The 19031-nt window shown below is 47.0% G+C and overlaps 1 protein-coding gene across 3 annotated transcripts; it reads left to right on the forward strand.

Moving 5' to 3' along the window:
- The first annotated feature begins 685 nt into the window (after window positions 1-685).
- Window positions 686-3670, forward strand: ptrh1 (peptidyl-tRNA hydrolase 1 homolog). 3 transcript variants are annotated; one of them, XM_079337882.1, is made up of 6 exons: window positions 686-945; window positions 1075-1429; window positions 2436-2655; window positions 2876-2975; window positions 3054-3099; window positions 3191-3670. In XM_079337882.1, the coding sequence occupies exons 2-6, from the start codon at window positions 1241-1243 to the stop codon at window positions 3425-3427; spliced, it is 792 nt and encodes a 263-aa protein (XP_079194008.1). In that variant the 5' UTR covers window positions 686-945; window positions 1075-1240; the 3' UTR covers window positions 3428-3670. The 3 variants fall into 3 exon arrangements, with proteins under 3 accessions (XP_079194008.1, XP_079194009.1, XP_079194010.1); XM_079337883.1 differs by having other exon boundaries at window positions 1301-1429; XM_079337884.1 differs by having other exon boundaries at window positions 687-774; window positions 1301-1429.
- The last annotated feature ends 15361 nt before the right edge of the window (window positions 3671-19031 follow it).

The following is a 19031-nucleotide window of genomic DNA, read 5'->3' on the forward strand; positions in this document are numbered from 1 at the left end:
CAGGGCTGAAATAGAGGGGTTTATAGACATGATCAAATACAGGATCAGAGTGGATTTACAACAACACACTTCACACACATGATGAAGAGGAGCGAGGACACTGATTTCACCTGAAGAGGAGGAGGAGCTGTGACCTTTCAGGACTTTTCTGATGTATTATTACACCCACTACTTGTTGAGTTCCTTCAGTATAAAACACGTGGTAAAAGCAACAGAAGGCTGCAGTTTTTTTCAAGAATATTCGAAGTAGGTCTCTTCAGTTTATTTACCTTTTATCTGCCTATTTTCTTCACTCTCTGACAGAAGGGCCCTGTGTTTGATAAAACCAATAACTCAAAAGATCAACCATTAAAAAAGACTTATTCCTTAAGACGACAGGTCCAGCATTAAAGATTTTTAATCTGCAATCCCTGTTAACCTGTAAATACATAATCATTTTAAACATATAACAACACTGAAATGAATGCAATATCATTTCCTGAATAATCAAAGCTGGATTCCTGATTGGTCAAATATATAGTAGTTAAGGAAATCATGAGAAGAAGAAACACTAAGGAGGCGGAAACTGAGGCTTGAAATATTAAATCCTGTAGCTTTAATCCATAGTTCCAAAGTTTTAAATGGGCTTGTTTTATTTTTAATCTATAAATAATAACAATTTCACCTGCTGTCTGCTGCGCTGTTGAGGCCATGTGTATGTTTCACCGCCGCCCCGCTAGATGGCGCTGTGGCCCCATATTCATGTTGTCTTACTGACACTCATCGACTGACAGCGTGAGACAGCTTCCGACTGTAACCTTTACTGTCACATTGGAAATATGTAGTTTAAATTATATACTTAATAAATCAAAGCAGTGTCAGCGACGTGTTGGCCTCTCTTTTAGTGTTTTGTGATTCTTCTTCTTCTTGTTGGAGAAATGCTGCTGTGCTGAGTTCACTAACGAGGTACAGTAAGCTAAGCTAAGCTAAACTAAGCTAAGCATTAGTTGCCTTCTCTCAGTTGTGACAAATTATAAAATAACACTAAATCGTTTTGTTTTATCCCAGTGTTTTTTTTATGCAAACAAAACGAAGGAAACGCAGATAAATTCGGCTGAACATTCAGTGAAATAGAACCGGATCCCGTAGAGAAATCAGTCAACTGTCAGAGTAAAGAGTCGCTTCATTAGCGACACGTGAAGTTCAAAAAAGTCTAAAATATTCAATTAAAGAGCTGATACAGTTTTTGTTTCTGCGCCGAATGAACAAAGTCAACATTTGGAGTCATCTCAGTCGATGTTTGTCGCTTTTTCTGAACCAGCTGTTGGACTTTGGCACCATGAGACGACTTCTAACGCGTCTCGTGAACCGGGTTCTGCTGACGGAGCCGTTCACGCCGCCGGCGGTGAGAATGGAGGCAGAGATCCACACAGAGGGCCGCCGGAGACTGGTGAGTTTTTACCCCTCACATCTCCTACAGCATGTCTACTAACTCACACTTCAGCTGTTAAACCATCACAGTTTAACCAGCAGGGTCACGTGGGTTTTTTTTTATCTCACCGAACTCCATTGAAAATCTGAGTCAGCCTTCTTGTTTTCTTATTTGTGAAAAATACTCATCACATTGAAACATTTTGAATAAATATTCTTTGATAGTTTAAACCTCTTATTAATTCGGCATTAATTCTACTAAAAATAAGTGAAGCATTGTGTTTTGGATACCTGGTCAAACATTGAGCTGCACCGCTTCGACTGTAGGACTGTGACTGAGCAGTGCAGAGTTAAATTGCTCAGTTTTATAATGGAGTTTGGTTTATTCTCTCTGATTTGGTTAACATCGCCCTAATAACTGGCTGAGATTAAAAATCCCTTTTTTTTTGTTGTTGTTGTTTTTCCAAAAGCCCGATGATGAACAGTTTCCGAGCAGCCTTGCATACAGATAATAAAGATGCAAAATCATTAAACATGTAAAGACTGAAGTACAGGAGCTGTGTGACGTACGTGCACGTATTAAAATCAGCATCTCTCTCCATGAACGACTGATTCATCGTCGTGTCCTCGTCGGGATTCAACCTCCTCAGCTGAGCCGCACTGTGTCGACCTTTGTTGGCTCTTTTCACCGTGTCCAGTAAAAAGCTCAGTGTGTGTGTGTGTGTGTGTGTGTGTGTGTGTGTGTACACACTATATAATGCATGTAGTGTGTGTCTGCAGCCATAGAGCCTGAGAGGTAAACGGTCGAGTCTTCTGTACCATCAGTACTGATGAAGCACATTCATCTTTTCTCAGTTAATTTAAAGGAGCAGTCAGAAAAGTTCTTTACAATATTCTAATGAAATGAGCTGCAACTGTGTATTAATGTGTGTGTGTGTGTGTGTGTGTGTGTGTGTGTGTGTGTGTGTGTGTGTGTGTGTGTGTGTGTGTGTGTGTGTGTGTGTGTGTGTGTGTGTGTGTGACAGGTTGTTGGCCTGGGAAACCCGGGGATGGAGGGTACCAGACACAGCGTGGGCATGGCGGTGCTCGGCTCCCTCGCCGCCCGGCTCGGCGTTGCCGACCGTTGGCGCGGTGACAAGCACGTGTCAGGCGAGGTCATCGTGTCGGAGGTGCAGCAGACGCACGTGGTGCTGCTCCGTCCCAGGCTGCTCATGAACGTCAACGGGGTGTCAGTGGCCAAAGCGGGTGAGCTCACCGTGCATGCGTGCGTGTGCGTGTGTGTGTGCGTGTGTGTGTGTGTACGTGTGTGTGTGTGTGTGTGTGTGTACGTGTGTGTGTGCGTGTGTGCGTGTGAATAGAAGTTTGTTTTCTTTCTTTGTCGGGGAACAAAAATGAAGAAAAGGTTTTAATGTTCACGATCTCCCGTTCATCCAAAATGAAACAGTTGTTTGGTTTCTCTCTCCAGCTGGTAAATATGGAATCAGACCCGAAGACGTCGTGCTCGTTCACGACGAGCTGGACAAACCTCTGGGGAAGATCGCCATCAAACATGGAGGAAGTGCCAGGTGGGTTTGAAGCTCCGTGAGCTCCTTTGTCTTGAAGAACGGCGTGGAGGTGTGTGTTAAACTGTGTGTTGTTCGCAGAGGTCATAATGGCGTCCGTTCCTGTGTCGACTGTCTGCAGAGCGACGTGAGTGACCGCAGGTTGAATATTTATTTTTCACCATGATGAACGTTTTCATGTGACGGCGTCCCGCTCGTCTCCGTCTCCGTCTCCGCAGGCGATGCTCAGACTCCGGGTCGGGATCGGCCGGCCGACAGAGAAAAGGTCGGTGGAGCGTCACGTCCTCGGCCGGTTCTCCTCGGAGGAGAAGAAGGTCCTGGACTCTGTTCTGATCCAAAGCGTGGACCTGCTGCTCTCCCAGCTCTCCCAGCAGGAGCCTCATTCCCCCTCCTCGCCTGCAGGGGGCAGACGAGCTGCACGAGAGGAGACGACCTCGACCTCGGCTGAGAGCTGAACTCAGGAGAAATGATGAAACTTTACTGAGTCTTTTTTACGCTTCACTGAGAGTGAAGGAAACATGTTTTAAAGGGAGCAGGACGGGAAACCACAGAAGAAGAGGAAAACAAACTTTTAATTTCTCATCGTGTGGACTGTGATTTACTGTACGAGACAGAACAGAAACACCACTGAAGCTTTGTGTACCTTTTTATTACATCAATATTTATTAATATAACCAATAAAGACGAGTCATCAAGCATTTGTGGAAGTTTGCATTTTTGAAGCCAGCAGCGGTTCGAGTTTTTGAAAGTCTCGGTCTCCGACTGGATTTTAAATCACCACCAGTCAAGACTATAAATATTTAAAATCACATGTTTAGGTTTATTTAAAAAAAAACATTCCAATCTACCAGACCAAAACCTGAGTGTCGTCCCCTGTGTGTTCCTGCAGGGGGCGCCGGAGTCCCCCGTGTGTCCCTGTAGGGGGCGCTGGAGTCCCCTGTGTGTTCCTGCAGGGGGCGCTGGAGTCCCCTGTGTGTTCCTGCAGGGGGCGCTGGAGTCCCCCGTGTGTTCCTGCAGGGGGCACTGGGGGGCGCTGGAGTCCCCTGTGTGTTCCTGCAGGGGGCACTGGGGGGCGCTGGAGTCCCCTGTGTGTTCCTGCAGGGGGCGCTGGAGTCCCCCGTGTGTCCCTGTAGGGGGCGCTGGAGTCCCCTGTGTGTTCCTGCAGGGGGCGCTGGAGTCCCCCGTGTGTTCCTGCAGGGGGCGCTGGAGTCCCCCGTGTGTTCCTGCAGGGGGCACTGGGGGGCGCTGGAGTCCCCTGTGTGTTCCTGCAGGGGGCGCTGGAGTCCCCTGTGTGTTCCTGCAGGGGGCGCTGGAGTCCCCCGTGTGTTCCTGCAGGGGGCACTGGGGGGCGCTGGAGTCCCCCGTGTGTTCCTGCAGGGGGCGCTGGAGTCCCCCGTGTGTCCCTGTAGGGGGCGCTGGAGTCCCCTGTGTGTTCCTGCAGGGGGCGCTGGAGTCCCCCGTGTGTTCCTGCAGGGGGCACTGGGGGGCGCTGGAGTCCCCCGTGTGTTCCTGCAGGGGGCGCTGGAGTCCCCCGTGTGTTCCTGCAGGGGGCACTGGGGGGCGCTGGAGTCCCCTGTGTGTTCCTGTAGGGGGCGCTGGAGTCCCCTGTGTGTTCCTGCAGGGGGCGCTGGAGTCCCCCGTGTGTTCCTGCAGGGGGCACTGGGGGGCGCTGGAGTCCCCCGTGTGTTCCTGCAGGGGGCGCTGGAGTCCCCCGTGTGTCCCTGTAGGGGGCGCTGGAGTCCCCTGTGTGTTCCTGCAGGGGGCGCTGGAGTCCCCTGTGTGTTCCTGCAGGGGGCGCTGGAGTCCCCCGTGTGTTCCTGCAGGGGGCACTGGGGGGCGCTGGAGTCCCCTGTGTGTTCCTGCAGGGGGCGCTGGAGTCCCCTGTGTGTTCCTGCAGGGGGCGCTGGAGTCCCCCGTGTGTTCCTGCAGGGGGCACTGGGGGGCGCTGGAGTCCCCCCGTACAGTGTGTGTGGATGGAGACATGAGCTAATCACACCTATTTGGTTTTTTGAAGCAGGCTGTAAACATGTTCATGTCTGCTGTAAAAACAGGCTGTTTGAATGGGTGTGTATGTGACTTCCTGTGCTGCTGCAGCCAGCCTCTAGTGGACACTCAGGGTACTGCAGGATGTCACACTTCACAGCATCAGGGTCACGTTTCATTCTGTGTTTGTGTGTTTAAGCCGAGAGTCAAGTCTTTACTCCTGAAGCGTAATCTGTCCTCTTTTTGTCTCACCACAACATACGGCGCTTTCCTCCATCTTGTCCTCGCCGTTGTGGCTCTTTGGGCTAAAAAAAAAAAAAAAGCCAACATATTGATTTCCCCTTCTGATTGTCACACTAATTACACTCTTCATCAATTAGCTCTCTTTAATGGGTTGCATCCAGTCAAAGAGGCGCACTGCGTTCTCACACTGCAGAGAATGCCGGAGGAGGGGGGGGAGAGAGAGGGGGGGGGGAGAGAGGGGGGGGGGGGGGGGGGGGGGGCGGACAAAAAAAGCCAGAAAAGAGCATATAAAACAGCGGAAAGAGGCCGAGGAGCTGCTGAATGAGGGGGATCAATACAAAGGAGGCCGGTAGATTGCGATGGAGGGCCGAGGGAGAAGAAAGGAGGGCGAGAAACAAAAGGAGCCAAACATTGTTTAGACTGGGTTTGTTTGAGGCCTTCTGTTGCTGCTGTAGCTCACACTCACAATAGCTGCAGGGACACACGTGGACACGACCGAGAGGGAGGGGGGGCTCAAAGGAAACTTCTTCACACACACACACACACACACACACACACACACACCCACCCCTCCCTCTCTTGTGTTGACCCGTTGAGCCTCCTTCACTTTCCCAGCTTTCTCTGCTCGGCGGTCAGCTCACCGGCGGCTTCAATAACTTTTCTTCTTCAGGGGTCAGAGGTCAGCGACTGGCCCGGACAACTGGGTCTTTAGAAGAGACCTGAAATTTATTCAGGAATGGGACCCCCCCCCCCCAACACCCCCCAACCCCCCCCCCCCCCCCCGAATGCTCCACGTTCAGGGATAGCTGGGCTGAACAGTGGCCCGGTGGGGGGTCTTCCCACAGATGTGCTAACTCTGCAAGAACACAAAACAAGCCCGCTGACTCCACTCAAACTGAGCCGGCTGATGGAGAAGAGCGACGTTAATGTAACACACACACACACACACACACACACACACACACACACACACACACATTTATACTGTGTATTTGTTTGGGAGCCGGCTCGAGGTGCAGCAAAGCGAGCCAGCTTCGGTTCAGACTGAAAAACAAAACGTTCCTCACGACCGACCTAAAGTCTCCTAAAGCGCCGATCGCTCACTGCAGGAGTTTATTTTGAAATCAGGAAGCGTCAAACACGTCAGGAGAATCCAAACAGCCGGACATGAAGAGCCTCTTTAATCAGCCACTTCCATTTCTTGGAGAACTGTGTTTCTTTATCTCAGTGGTTGATGTGATTTCTTTTATTGGTGGTCAGATTGTAACGGTCACGTGCAGCTCAGGCGTCCACCTCCCTCGTCTCTCGTGGTTACTGTCGTCACACACGACTGCCGCCCCCCCTCCCCCTCCCCCTCCCCTCCCCCCCTCCCTCAGACCCCTTTCATGAAGTAATCATCAAGATTTGAACCCCTAAACGTCGAACGTCTGAGAAGGTTGGATCTGTACACGACTCACACTCCTGCAGTCAGGAAGGCTTCTTCATCGACTGGGACGGAGAAGTGTGTGTGTGTGTGTGTGTGTGTGTGTGTGTGTGTGTGTGTGTGTGTTCACGGGCCCAAAGAGTGTTTTAAAAAAAACAAACCCATTTTTGATTCCCTGAGTTTCACAAACAATTAATCATTAATCATTTTATGAAGAAGAGACTTCATCAGTTGAGATGTGAAAGCACTGTTCCAGCGTCTTTCAACAAACACACACACCTGCACCATCAAAGCCCTCAACTGTGCTGTTCAATACTTCTCTTAACATCGACATATTTATGGTTTTAATAATTCAGTTTCATGGTTTTTCTTCTGACATCAAATACAGCAAAAAATGCTCAGATCAGAAAACTTCCATTTCTGGGATGTTGAGTGTTGTCGTTGTCTGGAATCGACTCCGACCGCCCTCGAACCCCCCCGAAAGGGACAAAGCACTACGGATAACATCTTAACACTTTGACTCACAGAGTCTGTGAGACCACCTGAGACCACCTGAGACCACCTGAGACCACCTGAGACCACCTGAGACCACCTGAGACCACCTGAGACCAGAGTGCTCAGAGATCGAGACAAGACCAAGTAACGGGGAAGGCTGCGGTCGTTACCGAGGATATGAAAATCAAACTACGTGAAGGTCAGGAGGTGTTTTCATTCTAATCACAGTAACTGAGTCCTGCAACACGACGGCCTACAAGCAGGACCTGCTGACCTTTAGCTGGTCATGTGACACACCTGGTTTAAAGTGACCGTCATGGATTCAGTCCCTGCAGAGTGTCTTTCATCACCTCGACGGTTTCTTCTTCTCCACATGCTGTCTGTGTGTGTGTTCCCATGGCCCAGTGTGTTACAGTGTCAGGGATCCTTTGATGATGAGTAAGCGTTAATAACGCCTCCTGCTCCCCTTTCAGAACCATAATCTGCCGCCATCTCGGGGCCTCCCGCACTAGATTACACTCACGGGGCCGTGAAAGGGGGCAGCAGCGGGACCCTTTAAGAGGCGTCCAACGTGCAGAGACGTTCCCAGAGACGGAAACGTTCACTCACCGTAGAGCACACGGATGCACTGACATGTCCTCCATCGCCCTGAAGGCAAAGCCTGCTGGGTAATTTATCCTTTAACCCCTTGTCTGACTGTTTACAGTCAGCTTTTAAGTTCAAAAGGAAGGAAAGACTTTGGATTTGAGCTCAAGCTTACAGACTGTAAATATGAATGCCTGAGTGTCGTCCCCTGTGTGTCCCTGCAGGGGGCGCTGGAGTCCCCCGTGTGTTCCTGCAGGGGGCGCTGGAGTCCCCCGTGTGTTCCTGCAGGGGGCGCTGGAGTCCCCCGTGTGTCCCTGCAGGGGGCGCTGGAGTCCCCCGTGTGTTCATGCAGGGGGCGCTGGAGTCCCCCGTGTGTCCCTGCAGGGGGTGCTGGAGTCCCATGGATGGCGGTCTCCGTGCTGGAAATGCTGTCTCAGGCTAACTTTGAGTCAAGCTAACGACAGGCTGAGAGCTGAGGCGGGTTTTAAGCCTCCTGACAAACCGCTACACGGCGCCCACCTGTCAATCAGCTCAGCTAACACACCTTATAGACTGGCACAGTAATGAGTCTTAAAACCAGGAAGTGAGTTAGCATTTTAGCTCCATGGGCGCTAACTTCTAAAAGTCAATGTTTGTGATTAGACGCCTGAAATAAGGTCTGTGGTTAACACAAGCTGAAGAGATGTTAGCGTTTTGCTAGACGAGATAAACTACGTTAGCTAAGTCCCCCACTTGTGAATTTTAAAGTTTTTTTATTTTTATGTACTTTAAACTGCTAACAAGTGGCTAACTGAGACCAATCCTCTTTACAGCCTCTAGTCATGTTTTTCACTGCTCTTGTAAATATTAGGTTAATAAACAACTTATTAAGCTAACGTTTAGCTAGCTTGTCAAACCGCTGATTAGATCGATGAAGTTTAGCTTGTAGCATAGCGTTAGCTTTTTACTTGTCTGCATTAACTCTTCAGACTTCATATAAATGATGTTCATCTGTGAAGATTATCCAGCTCAACTAAACAGCATCAGAAACGTGTGTTTGACACACAGATTATTTTCTGCAATGATCCAAAACCAAAAAATCCCAGAGGAGAATTCTCATTTGAACCCGTGCTCATTTGAACCCGTGCTGGCGAAGCTAATTCCGGGTCGGCCTACAAAAATACAAAAATCACTTTTCCAGTCTGTTAAAAATGACACGTATTGTTTTCCACCTTATATAACAGACATGTTATACAGCCCACATGACTCGTTCTTAAACTCCTTCAAACTTTTACAGAACTTGGAATTTTTTTATTTTTTTTATTGATGCCCCAAACTCAAGGAACGCCCTCCAGCAGACTCTGAGGATCCGAGTTCTTCACTCTCTTCCACAGTTTAGGAGTTTTTAAAGGATCACACTGATTGTTTGTTGTGTTTTTACTGTGCTTGTAATCTCGACAGCTTTGGAAACGAGGGAAACCTCAGCATCCTTTAGAGAATAAATAAAGGTTTGAAATGAAATAAAAGTCTTCTTTTAAAAAAGTTCCAGTGAGGACAATAACTAATCACACCTGTTTTTGTTTTTGCATGTTTATTTACGCTGTATATAAATAAAAGGCGTTTTACCCGTCAGGTTTCTGACACTTGACAAGTGGACACTTGATGAACTGCAGGAATTTTCACTTCCAGTTTGCATCTTGATCAAGCTACGAATTCAGTTTTAGGATGGACCTTGTTTTAAATGACCTCCACGGGGCCCCAGAAAGAGCATTTCTATATCTTCTATATCTATATCTATATCTATATCTTCTATATCTAAACAAACAGGCCTTTCAACACGCAGCCTCACTGTAGAAAATGACGGTGATTTAAAACAAAAAAAGGAGGAAAAACAATTTTTAAAATGTATAAATTCAAGCGTGACGTGTTTAAAATGTAATTTAAATCTTTAGTTAACAAATCATCTGCATGTCAAAACGAAATGTTTGTTTTTTATTGATTTTAAATAAAAAAAACAAAAATAAAACAGTGAAATGAAACGATGTGGAGGCCGAGCTCATCCTGAACCGGCTTCATGCTGAATGTTTCTTTTAGTTTATTTTTTATTTTTTTAATACATGTTTGTTCGTTTTGAGTCTCAGTTAACTGTCACGTGACTTTGTTGTTTATTGTTGTTTATTGTGTTTTGACCATCACATCATCAATGAGGGAAGCCTCCGAGCTCCGACTGACAGAGAAAAGGGAAACGTCATCCCGATGTGTGTGTGAGTGTGTGAGTGTGTGTGTGTGTGTGTGTGTGTGAACAGTGTTTTGATTGTAATTGAAAATGAAGAGAAGAAAAGAGGAAAATAAGACTGTTGTGTCTTTAAGAGTCTCTCTCCCTCTCTCTCTCTCTCTCTCTCTCTCTCTCTCTCTCTCTCTCTCTCTCTCCGTGCAGATTCATTACTTCTCCTCCTCCTCCTCGGGGCACAATGGGCATTTATCATCCTCCCCACCGCGTGTGTGTGTGTGTGTGTGTGTGTGTGTGCGTGTTTGTCAATGTGTGTGTCTATTCAAATCTCAGTACCATGAGCGGACCGGCCCCACTCCCGAGCTCTCTCCCGGTGACACGGACGCACCGACCGGCGCTTATTGTTGGAGGAGCCCCAGAAAAGCCCCCCAGCACCGGCAGGAGGAGAGGAGAGCAGGAGCCGGCGGAGGTTGGTTGTGGTTGTCCTCCGTCCTCCATGCGACCATCCTGGGGGGGGGGGCGGGGGGGAGCGCGCAGCCTCCCTCTCTCCCTCCATCATGAGCCTGTTTTCCGGCCGCAGGAGCAGCCTTCCCCGCTGCACGGATGTACCCGCGGCCGAGGAGGAGCAGGTGCATCAACCTGCAGCACGCTCTCTCTTTCTCTCTGCAGGTTTGTGCAGCTGCTAAAGATGCTTCGCTTACATCTGTTTTTTTTTTTTTTTGAGCTTTTTTTCTGTGGTGGTGGTAGTGGGAGGAGGAGGAGGAAGAAGAGGAGGGGGACCACAAGGGGTGAGTAGGATGGAGGCTAGAGATGCGTCTTTAACAGGTGCAGAGATGGCGGAGAGGAGTTTGGATCCCCGGGATTTCCCCCTTTTTTTATCTGCTCGTGAACTCACCGTGTGAGTGTTTGAGGTGTCTGACTCTGCTGTGTGTGTGTGTGTGTGTTTTTCCCCTCGGCTGTGGGATCGTGTCTGATAAATTGGAGAGCTGCTAATTAAGGGCTGTAATTGGCTGATATGGCTGATGATGTGCAGTGTGGAGTGTTTGAGTGTGAGCACGCTGCTCTTCACTTCACTTTGAGCTCACATTGAACCCACACGAAGGAGATTCTTTTTTTTTCGGCCTTTTTTCCTTTTTTAAGTTGCAGCTTTTCTTCTCATGTCTGCGCTTTAAAAGCTGATTTGTGTGTGTGTGTGTGTTTCTGAGCTCTAGCTGCTGATTGTCCAAACGCAATTCTTGTGCAATCTCAAATCCAAACCGAGAATTGTGCCTGGACATCTGTTGCTGGTCGCTCGTGCTCTTCTCCTCGACATTAAATCTCCTCCTCTCCGCTTGTTCCTCTTCCTGACTCTGAGTTTTTACGCACATGTTCGTCTCATGGTTTTCTTTTTTTTTTTTTGCACGTTTTTTTTTTTTGTCCTGTTCCAGGGCCTTCTTGGAGGGCCACGCTTTGCTCCTGCTCTCTTAATTTGACTCCAATTAGTTCTTTAATGAACTTTCAGTCTTTGAAAGGGCTCTTTTTTATTTCCTTTAATCGACCAAGTGAAGCAGAAAAGCCCAAACTGTCACTTTTCTCCTGTTTCCCTTTGACGCAGGCCTGCAGGAGGAGGAGGCCGACCACCACAGAAACACTGATCATTAACTATTTTACAAGCTTGGACGTTTTTTTTCCTAACTTGTTGGAGTGAAACTAATATTTTGCAGCTTCACACTTTTTTTCCCTGCAGAATAAAAAAAAAAAGAAGCTCTCTGTGACGGTTTATTGTCGCTCCGCTGCAGAGCTTTTGTTGCCGCCTTTTGTGGCCGTTTTGGGGATTATAATTTGCATAATTCGTAAGGAATGTATCATTTTAATTTTGTTTAACACACCGTGACCTTTTCCAAGCCCTTCATCCTTTTAGACAGGATGCCATTACAAGCCAATAAAGAAGAGTCCGTTTGTTGTCCTTCTGCTGCTGATGAATGAAATAAAGAATGAAGCCATGATCACTGGAAGCATCGCTTTGTTTTCATCTGTCCCGATTTTGATTTCTTTCACGTGCATGCACAACTTCCACCTTTCCTCATCTCAATCTTTGTCTTTCTTTTTTTGGTTTTGATTAGTGCAAAAGTTCAGCAGGTGAAAGAAACGAAAGATGCATTTAGTATTTATTTTTTTGCAATTTTTTTTTATTAATAATAATGATGATGCAGGAACACGTCATCCTCTGAGGTTAATTGTGTTTTGTGTGCAGATCAGGAAGCAGAGGTTTGTTTGTGTCGAGCTAATTCAACTAAAGTCTAAAAAAATATACTAAAGATTGCAGAAATATCGATGAATCATTTGTGAGATAAATGTCACGTGCTTGGACTAAAATCATCTTCAGAAAATCTCAAATAAAATGAAGTCTTAAAGTTTCTCAGGTTTTTTTTAAATTGTTCTTAAATGGTTAAAAAGAAAGATAAATTCTCTGGTTTTAAAGAAACATTTAGAGGAAGTTTAAAGTCAAACTGTAAAAATAATAGATTAAAATGTTTGATTGAAGATTGTCAGCTGAAGAAGTTTTTTGTTGTTGTGCTCTCTGACAGCTGAGCTGACACCAAACGCTCACTTTGACTTTGGCGCGTTGGGGGTTTTTTTGTTAGTGGACAGGGGTCTGTTTGATTTTCACACCGCAGCGTCACGGCGGCCCGGGTGGGTCTGTGTACACGCGGACTCATTTTCAGCTGTAATCTCCTCACTATGAAGAACCAGGGCGCATGAGCTCAGGACAGAACAGTGGATTAAAAACTGTGTGTGTGTGTGTGTGTGTGTGTGTGTGTGTGTGTGTGTGTGTGTGTGTGTGTGTGTGTGTGTGTGTGTGTGTGTCCAGTCCAAACATCACCACCCAAGTTGGGGGAGAAAAACACACAGGTCGTCTGTTGACCGAGGGACAGTGAACGCCTCATCAGAAGGTTCAAACTGAGAGACGTGTCCGAGGTCAGCTGGAAATAAAACTGAGATACTTTCATGAGACTTGGTATAAAAACATTCGTTTTAATATTCTTTATATGTTTGACACATCCTAGTTGAAGTTTTGCACTTCCTAATTAACAGATCTTAAATAATCAATAAGAACGTGTTGAGGTCTGAAACGCTGGAAGCTCTCAGTTTGTCACACTTTCCAATATTCAGCAGAGAGTTTGGTTTGTGCTGAAGAAAGCTGAGAACACGGGAGGTCGACCCAGCTGAAGAGTTTAAACAAGAACTTAGATTTAATCAGAGATCAAAACGAAAGTTAAAAAGAAAACACAAGACGAGGAAGCAAAACAAACTGCTCGACTCAAAGCGTCACTTTCCATGAGATGTGAGGCTGTTCTTTAAAAAGTCCTCCTCTTCATGATGTAAACAACAAGGAGAGAAATCACAAGTTAAGGACATTGAAGGGTTAATATGATTGGAAGCTTATTTAAAGGATATTTACAGTCTAAGATTTCAATGAAAGTCAGGTGACCTCTTAATAAGTTAGTTTAGAGAGAAAAGCAGAATATGTTACGATCCTGAGAAGACAAGATCTGGATAAAATAACCCAAACGAGGAGGAAAAGGGAGGAAAATAACATGTTTGTCCTCTTCAGGCTTCCATACATCTTTGAATTATTCAACATATTAAAAGTCAAAGACTAAATCTTCTTGAAAAGCTTGTAACCAGAAAACCCGCCATCAGATTTCACCCAAACGTTTAAAAAAAAAAAATAATAATCAAGATGTGAAATTTATTAATAAGTAATTTCATAAAGTTTTTCTATGATGTCCCTACGGAAGCCCTGAGCGGACACAAATCCAAACATTTTTATCTTATCTGATTTTCTGCAATAATGAGTCAATTTTCAACTTGTTCTTCTCGGGTTTTTGTACGCTGGTTTGCTCATCATAAATTTCTTCATTCCCGAAGTGTCGAGAAAACAGCAAAATATCTTTAAGATGGGAAAATCAACCTGAGAAAATGAGATAAAATCAGCTGGAGAAAAAACTGCTGACATTCATTGTTTATTACGAGAAAACAGAGTGAAAGTAAAATCTTTGGCTGTTCTTCGGGCTTCCAGACATTTTTGAATAATTCAACATTTTAAAACTCAAACTCAAAGACTGAATTATTTTCTAAAAGCTCAGAAGAAGGAAACTCAGTCCGAGAACATAAAGACGGATTTCATCCTGAAACAAAGAGTGCTGATGAAGCTGAATATTTCCTCCTACGATTAGTCCGGCTGCACTTTCAGCCCTCGGAGAGGAGTCGATCAGGATCGACAGATTTATTGACGACAGAGATATCTTCAGGAAACAATTAGGGAGAGCAGCGTAACCATCACAGAGATCGTTACGGACATTGAACCTCCTCGCTGATGAGCTATAGACTGATCCTCCGGCAGATTGGAGGCCAGAAAAAAAAACATGCGAGTGATTTTCTCAACATTTTAAACATGAAGTAACTTTTCGTCCCTGCCTGATCTGTCGGTGTGATGAGGGAGAAGCTGGAGTCCTGCTGGCTGTGTTGTTGTCAGAGCTGTGTTTACATGGCTCCTCCCCTTGAGTATAAAAGCTGTTTGAGTCAAGAAGAAGAAGAAGAACATACTCACTGATTATTTAGATGATTCTGTGTCAGTTTACATGAAGCTACCAGCTAACTAAAGAACGCTAACATTAGCATGCTAATACAACAACGCAGGACACAGGTGACTGAAGCTACCAGCTAACTAAAGAACGCTAACATTAGCATGCTAATACAACAACGCAGGACACAGGTGACTGAAGCTACCAGCTAACTAAAGAACGCTAACATTAGCATGCTAATACAACAACGCAGGACACAGGTGACTGAAGCTACCAGCTAACTAAAGGAACGCTAACATTAGCATGCTAATACAACAACGCAGGACACAGGTGACTGAAGCTACCATTTAACTAAAGAGGCCTTACATTAGCATGCTAACACAACGACGGCGGACACAGGTGACTGAAGCTACCAGCTAACTAAAGGGCGTTTACACTAGCATTCTTCACGTGAGTGGAGCGGGGTTAGAGGCCTGTCTGAAGGAGAGTGGAGGTGATAAACGTTACTCTCTAAAATGCTGAAAATAATGGACGTATTCTCGAGTACAGATCATTTGACAGTTTGACAGTTTGACTTGTAGAATTGGCGTCTTTCACCTCACGATGCTCATTTCCTCTTTAGCATGTCGTCACATTTATTTTGGATCTTATGTGAAAACTGTTTGAATTGTCACAGTCAAGTTCAAACCAGGAGGGGAGGCCAATTGTCGAGGTCAACAAAAATCAAAGTGGCGAAACAAAAAGTTTAGTTATTTCAGTAGAAAAGAATCCAAAGTGAAAACAATCCGGGAAAAACACGCGTTAGCCTCTGCAGCTACAAAAAGCTCGAAGCATGCGTTCAGAGAAACTCAAATCTTAACTGTTAAACTCTTAAAAGTCTAAACTCTTCGGTCCATGAAATCTCATCACACTTATTTTACACCACATTCACTGGACATGTCCAGACAAACGGACACAACCTGAGACAGTCAAAGTGAAAAAGAAGGCCGGCTCTGCTTCGAATGAAGATTCAAATCCTCCGATGCAGCAAATTTGGAGCTTTTTAAATGTGAGATTTGAGTTTTTGTAGCTGCTAAAATGTTTGTGGACATTTTTCTGTATTTCAAGTGTCGAGGATGTGAAAGTAAAGGCACTGACTCATCTCCGCGTGTACGTCACAGCTCTATATGTCTGCTGTGGTGGAGAAGAGGAGGTGGGCGGGGCTTAAGATGAATGTGATGACAGACGTTTACGCAGCATCAAAGTCGTTGTTTCCTCAGTGTTGATCGACGTCGAGCGGCTTGGTCCTGCTGAGTTCTGCTCCGGGTCATTCGCTTCCTCCTTCATGCTCCCCTCCTCCACCTCCTCATCCTCCTTCTATACCACCTCCTCGGTCACATGACCAGGGCTGTGTCCTCACTCTGACACACACACACACACACACACACACACACACGGCTGCAGGGAGGATGGAGAGGAAGATGAAGGGAGGGGACCGGATGTGGGAGGAGGAGGAGGAGGTGTGGGCGAATCACAGAGGTGACGTCACATCAAGATCTCCTTCCCAGCATCCCTCCGCCCCATCACACACACACACACACACACACACACACACAGGCGAACACACACACACACACGCGTCTCACAGGCGTCTGAGGAGAACATATAAGATCTCTGGGTCGACCTTCTGTGACTCCACAAAGGCGAGACATTAAACATGCAGCGAAGAGGCCATTTATCGTGTGTGTGTGTGTGTGTGTGTGTGTGTGTGTGTGTGTCTTCATGTGCATGCACAGTCTGCGATGTCGCTTCTTCACAGATGCAATTCGTCGCCACTTGCTCGCTCGCTTTGGGCTCCAGCGGTTACATGTTTTGGCGTTTGGGGGGGGGGGTGCGAGAGTCTGCAGAAGTCAATGCAAAAAGAAAGCCCCTCCCCTCTCCGCTTCCTCGCCCACCACCTTCATATATATAGTAAACACGCACGCCCCCGAATTACATCATCATCTCCGACCCATCGCGTCCCGCAGAATGTCAGCGCCTTGTGTTGACTGATTGTTCTGCAGCAAAGACGCCACGACGCCCCACGCACGGCGTCGAGCTGACATTATGATGATGATTATGTGGCGGCCATTTTCTTCTCCGTCTTTGAAACAGCGGCTGGTTCTGCTCAGGACATCTCTGATCGTCACTCCACCCAGCTAACCTCCATGTCACCCCGTTTATTGGCACACACACACACACACACACACACACGCACACACACACACACATACACACACAGCACCAGACGCACAGCTGTGGTTCAGCAGGGGCGCTGTGACATCACCGCGTCCTCCTCCAATTGTCTCCTTTGTTTATTTTAAGCAACACTCTCCGCCTGGTCAGAGGAGGAAGGTTGTTTCGTTTCTTTCTCTCACTGTGACTTCACTTGTCTTCACACGTCCTTTAACAACAACAAACAAACAAACAAACAAACAAACAGAAGATGTCAACAAGTTGATCTGCAGTGAGAGAAAAGTCCAGCAGGACACAGGAAGTCAGACACGGTGCAGCTGGGGCGCAGGTGGCCTAGTGGTTACTACTCCTACTATGTACAGGGTCAGCAAGCAGGAGACACAGGTTAGAATCTGACCTGTGTCTCCTCTCTCTCTCTCTCTCCCTCTCTCACTCTGTGTTTGAGAGAGAGAGAGAGAATGTTTTGATGACTCATCAGTTTTGATTGGATGAAGGATCAGAGTTATTCACAATAAGGCGTGTAGCTGAGCTGATTGACAGGTGGGCGCCGTGTAACGGTTTGTCAGGAGGCTTAAAACCCGCCTCAGCTCCAGCTCTCATCCTGTCGTTAGCTTGACTCAAAGTTAGCAGTCTGTCGTTAGCTTGACTCAAAGTTAGCAGTCTGTCGTTAGCTTGACTCAAAGTTAGCAGTCTGCCGTTAGCTTGACTCAAAGTTAGCAGTCTGCCGTTAGCTTGACTCAAAGTTAGCAGTCTGCCGTTAGCTTGACTCAAAGTTAGCAGTCTGTCGTTAGCTTGACTCAAATTAGCAGTCTGTTGTTAGCTTGACTCAAAGTTAGCAGTCTGTCGTTAGCTTGACTCAAAGTTAGCAGTCTGTCATTAGCTTGACTCAAATTATCAGTCTGTCGTTAGCTTGACTCAAAGTTAGCAGTCTGTTGTTAGCTTGACTCAAATTAGCAGTCTGTCATTAGCTTGACTCAAATTAGCAGTCTGTTGTTAGCTTGACTCAAAGTTAGCAGCCTGTCGTTAGCTTGACTCAAAGTTAGCAGTCTGTCGTTAGCGTGACTCAAAGTTAGCAGTCTGCCGTTAGCTTGACTCAAAGTTAGCAGTCTGTCGTTAGCTTGACTCAAAGTTAGCAGTCTGTCGTTAGCTTGACTCAAAGTTAGGCTGACTCAGCATTTCCAGCACAGGCTTCAGTCGTCATAGAGTTCTGGAGCTCAGAGTTGGTGTCGTCTGTCAGCCGGGGGTCCTGCATGTCGTTTCCCCCCCTGCTGGACCTGACTCACTCACCTGCTGGACCTGACTCACTCACCTGCTGGACCTGACTCACTCACCTGCTGGACCTGACTCACTCACCTGCTGGACCTGACTCACTCACCTGCTGGACCTGACTCACTCACTGTGACATAAATCTACCTACAAATAACTCAAACACGGGTCAAACTTTGAGTGTGGACGCAGAACAGCTGCAGAAATATTAAAGACACAAGTGGAGTGAAACGTCATCGAGGCTGATTAAACTGAACGAGCAGTTTGATCCGACCACCAGAGCGTTCTGACTTCTGATGATCCTACTTGTTGCCTCTCTCTCACAAACGTGACTCCTGGATGTAGCAGCTGCAGCACGCAGGTTGTGATGGTGGTGCGGAGCAGCTGCACGCTCTCCCTCTCCTTCTCTCTCTCTCTCCCTCTCTGTCTCTCTCTCCCTCTCCCTCTCTCTCTCTCTCTCTCTCTCTCCTTCTCTCTCTCTCTCTCTCTCTCTCTCTCTCTCTCTCCTTCTCTCTCTCTCTCTCTCTCTCCCTCTCTCTCTCTCTCTCTCTCTCCTTCTCTCTCTCTCTCTCTCTCTCTCTCTCTCTCTCTCTCCCCCTCTCTCTCTCTCTCTCTCTCTCTCTCTTTCAGGATTATTAACATAATTTGTGGTGGGAAAGAAATCGCTCATCAATCAGGAGTGTTGGGAAAGTGACCACGCCAAAGACCCCGGGCCGCTGTTTGAGCAGCAGGCTCACAGGGGTCAGCTGTGTGTGTGTGTGTGTGTGTGTGTGTGTGTGTGTGTGTGTGTTTGGTCATTAATCACTGCAGGTTTAAAGAGAGTGAGAGGCGTCACAGCCTTTATCCTCCTCCTTCACGGCCGGTGGCCTCTGCTACCCATCTGACCACCGCACAGAGGCCAAGGTCAGCCTGACAACACACACACACACACACACACACACACACACATCTCATCTCCCATCAGCCCTCTCCAGGAGTCAATCCCCCTCATCTCACCGCCCTCCGCGCCACACATTCCCCCCGCCGCGTCCCCTTTGTTCACCTGTTGTCCTGGAGACTCGACCGCCACAGAG

The sequence above is a fragment of the Symphodus melops genome (genome assembly GCF_947650265.1).
Source record: "Symphodus melops genome assembly, chromosome: 1".
Classification (NCBI taxonomy): domain Eukaryota; kingdom Metazoa; phylum Chordata; class Actinopteri; order Labriformes; family Labridae; genus Symphodus; species Symphodus melops.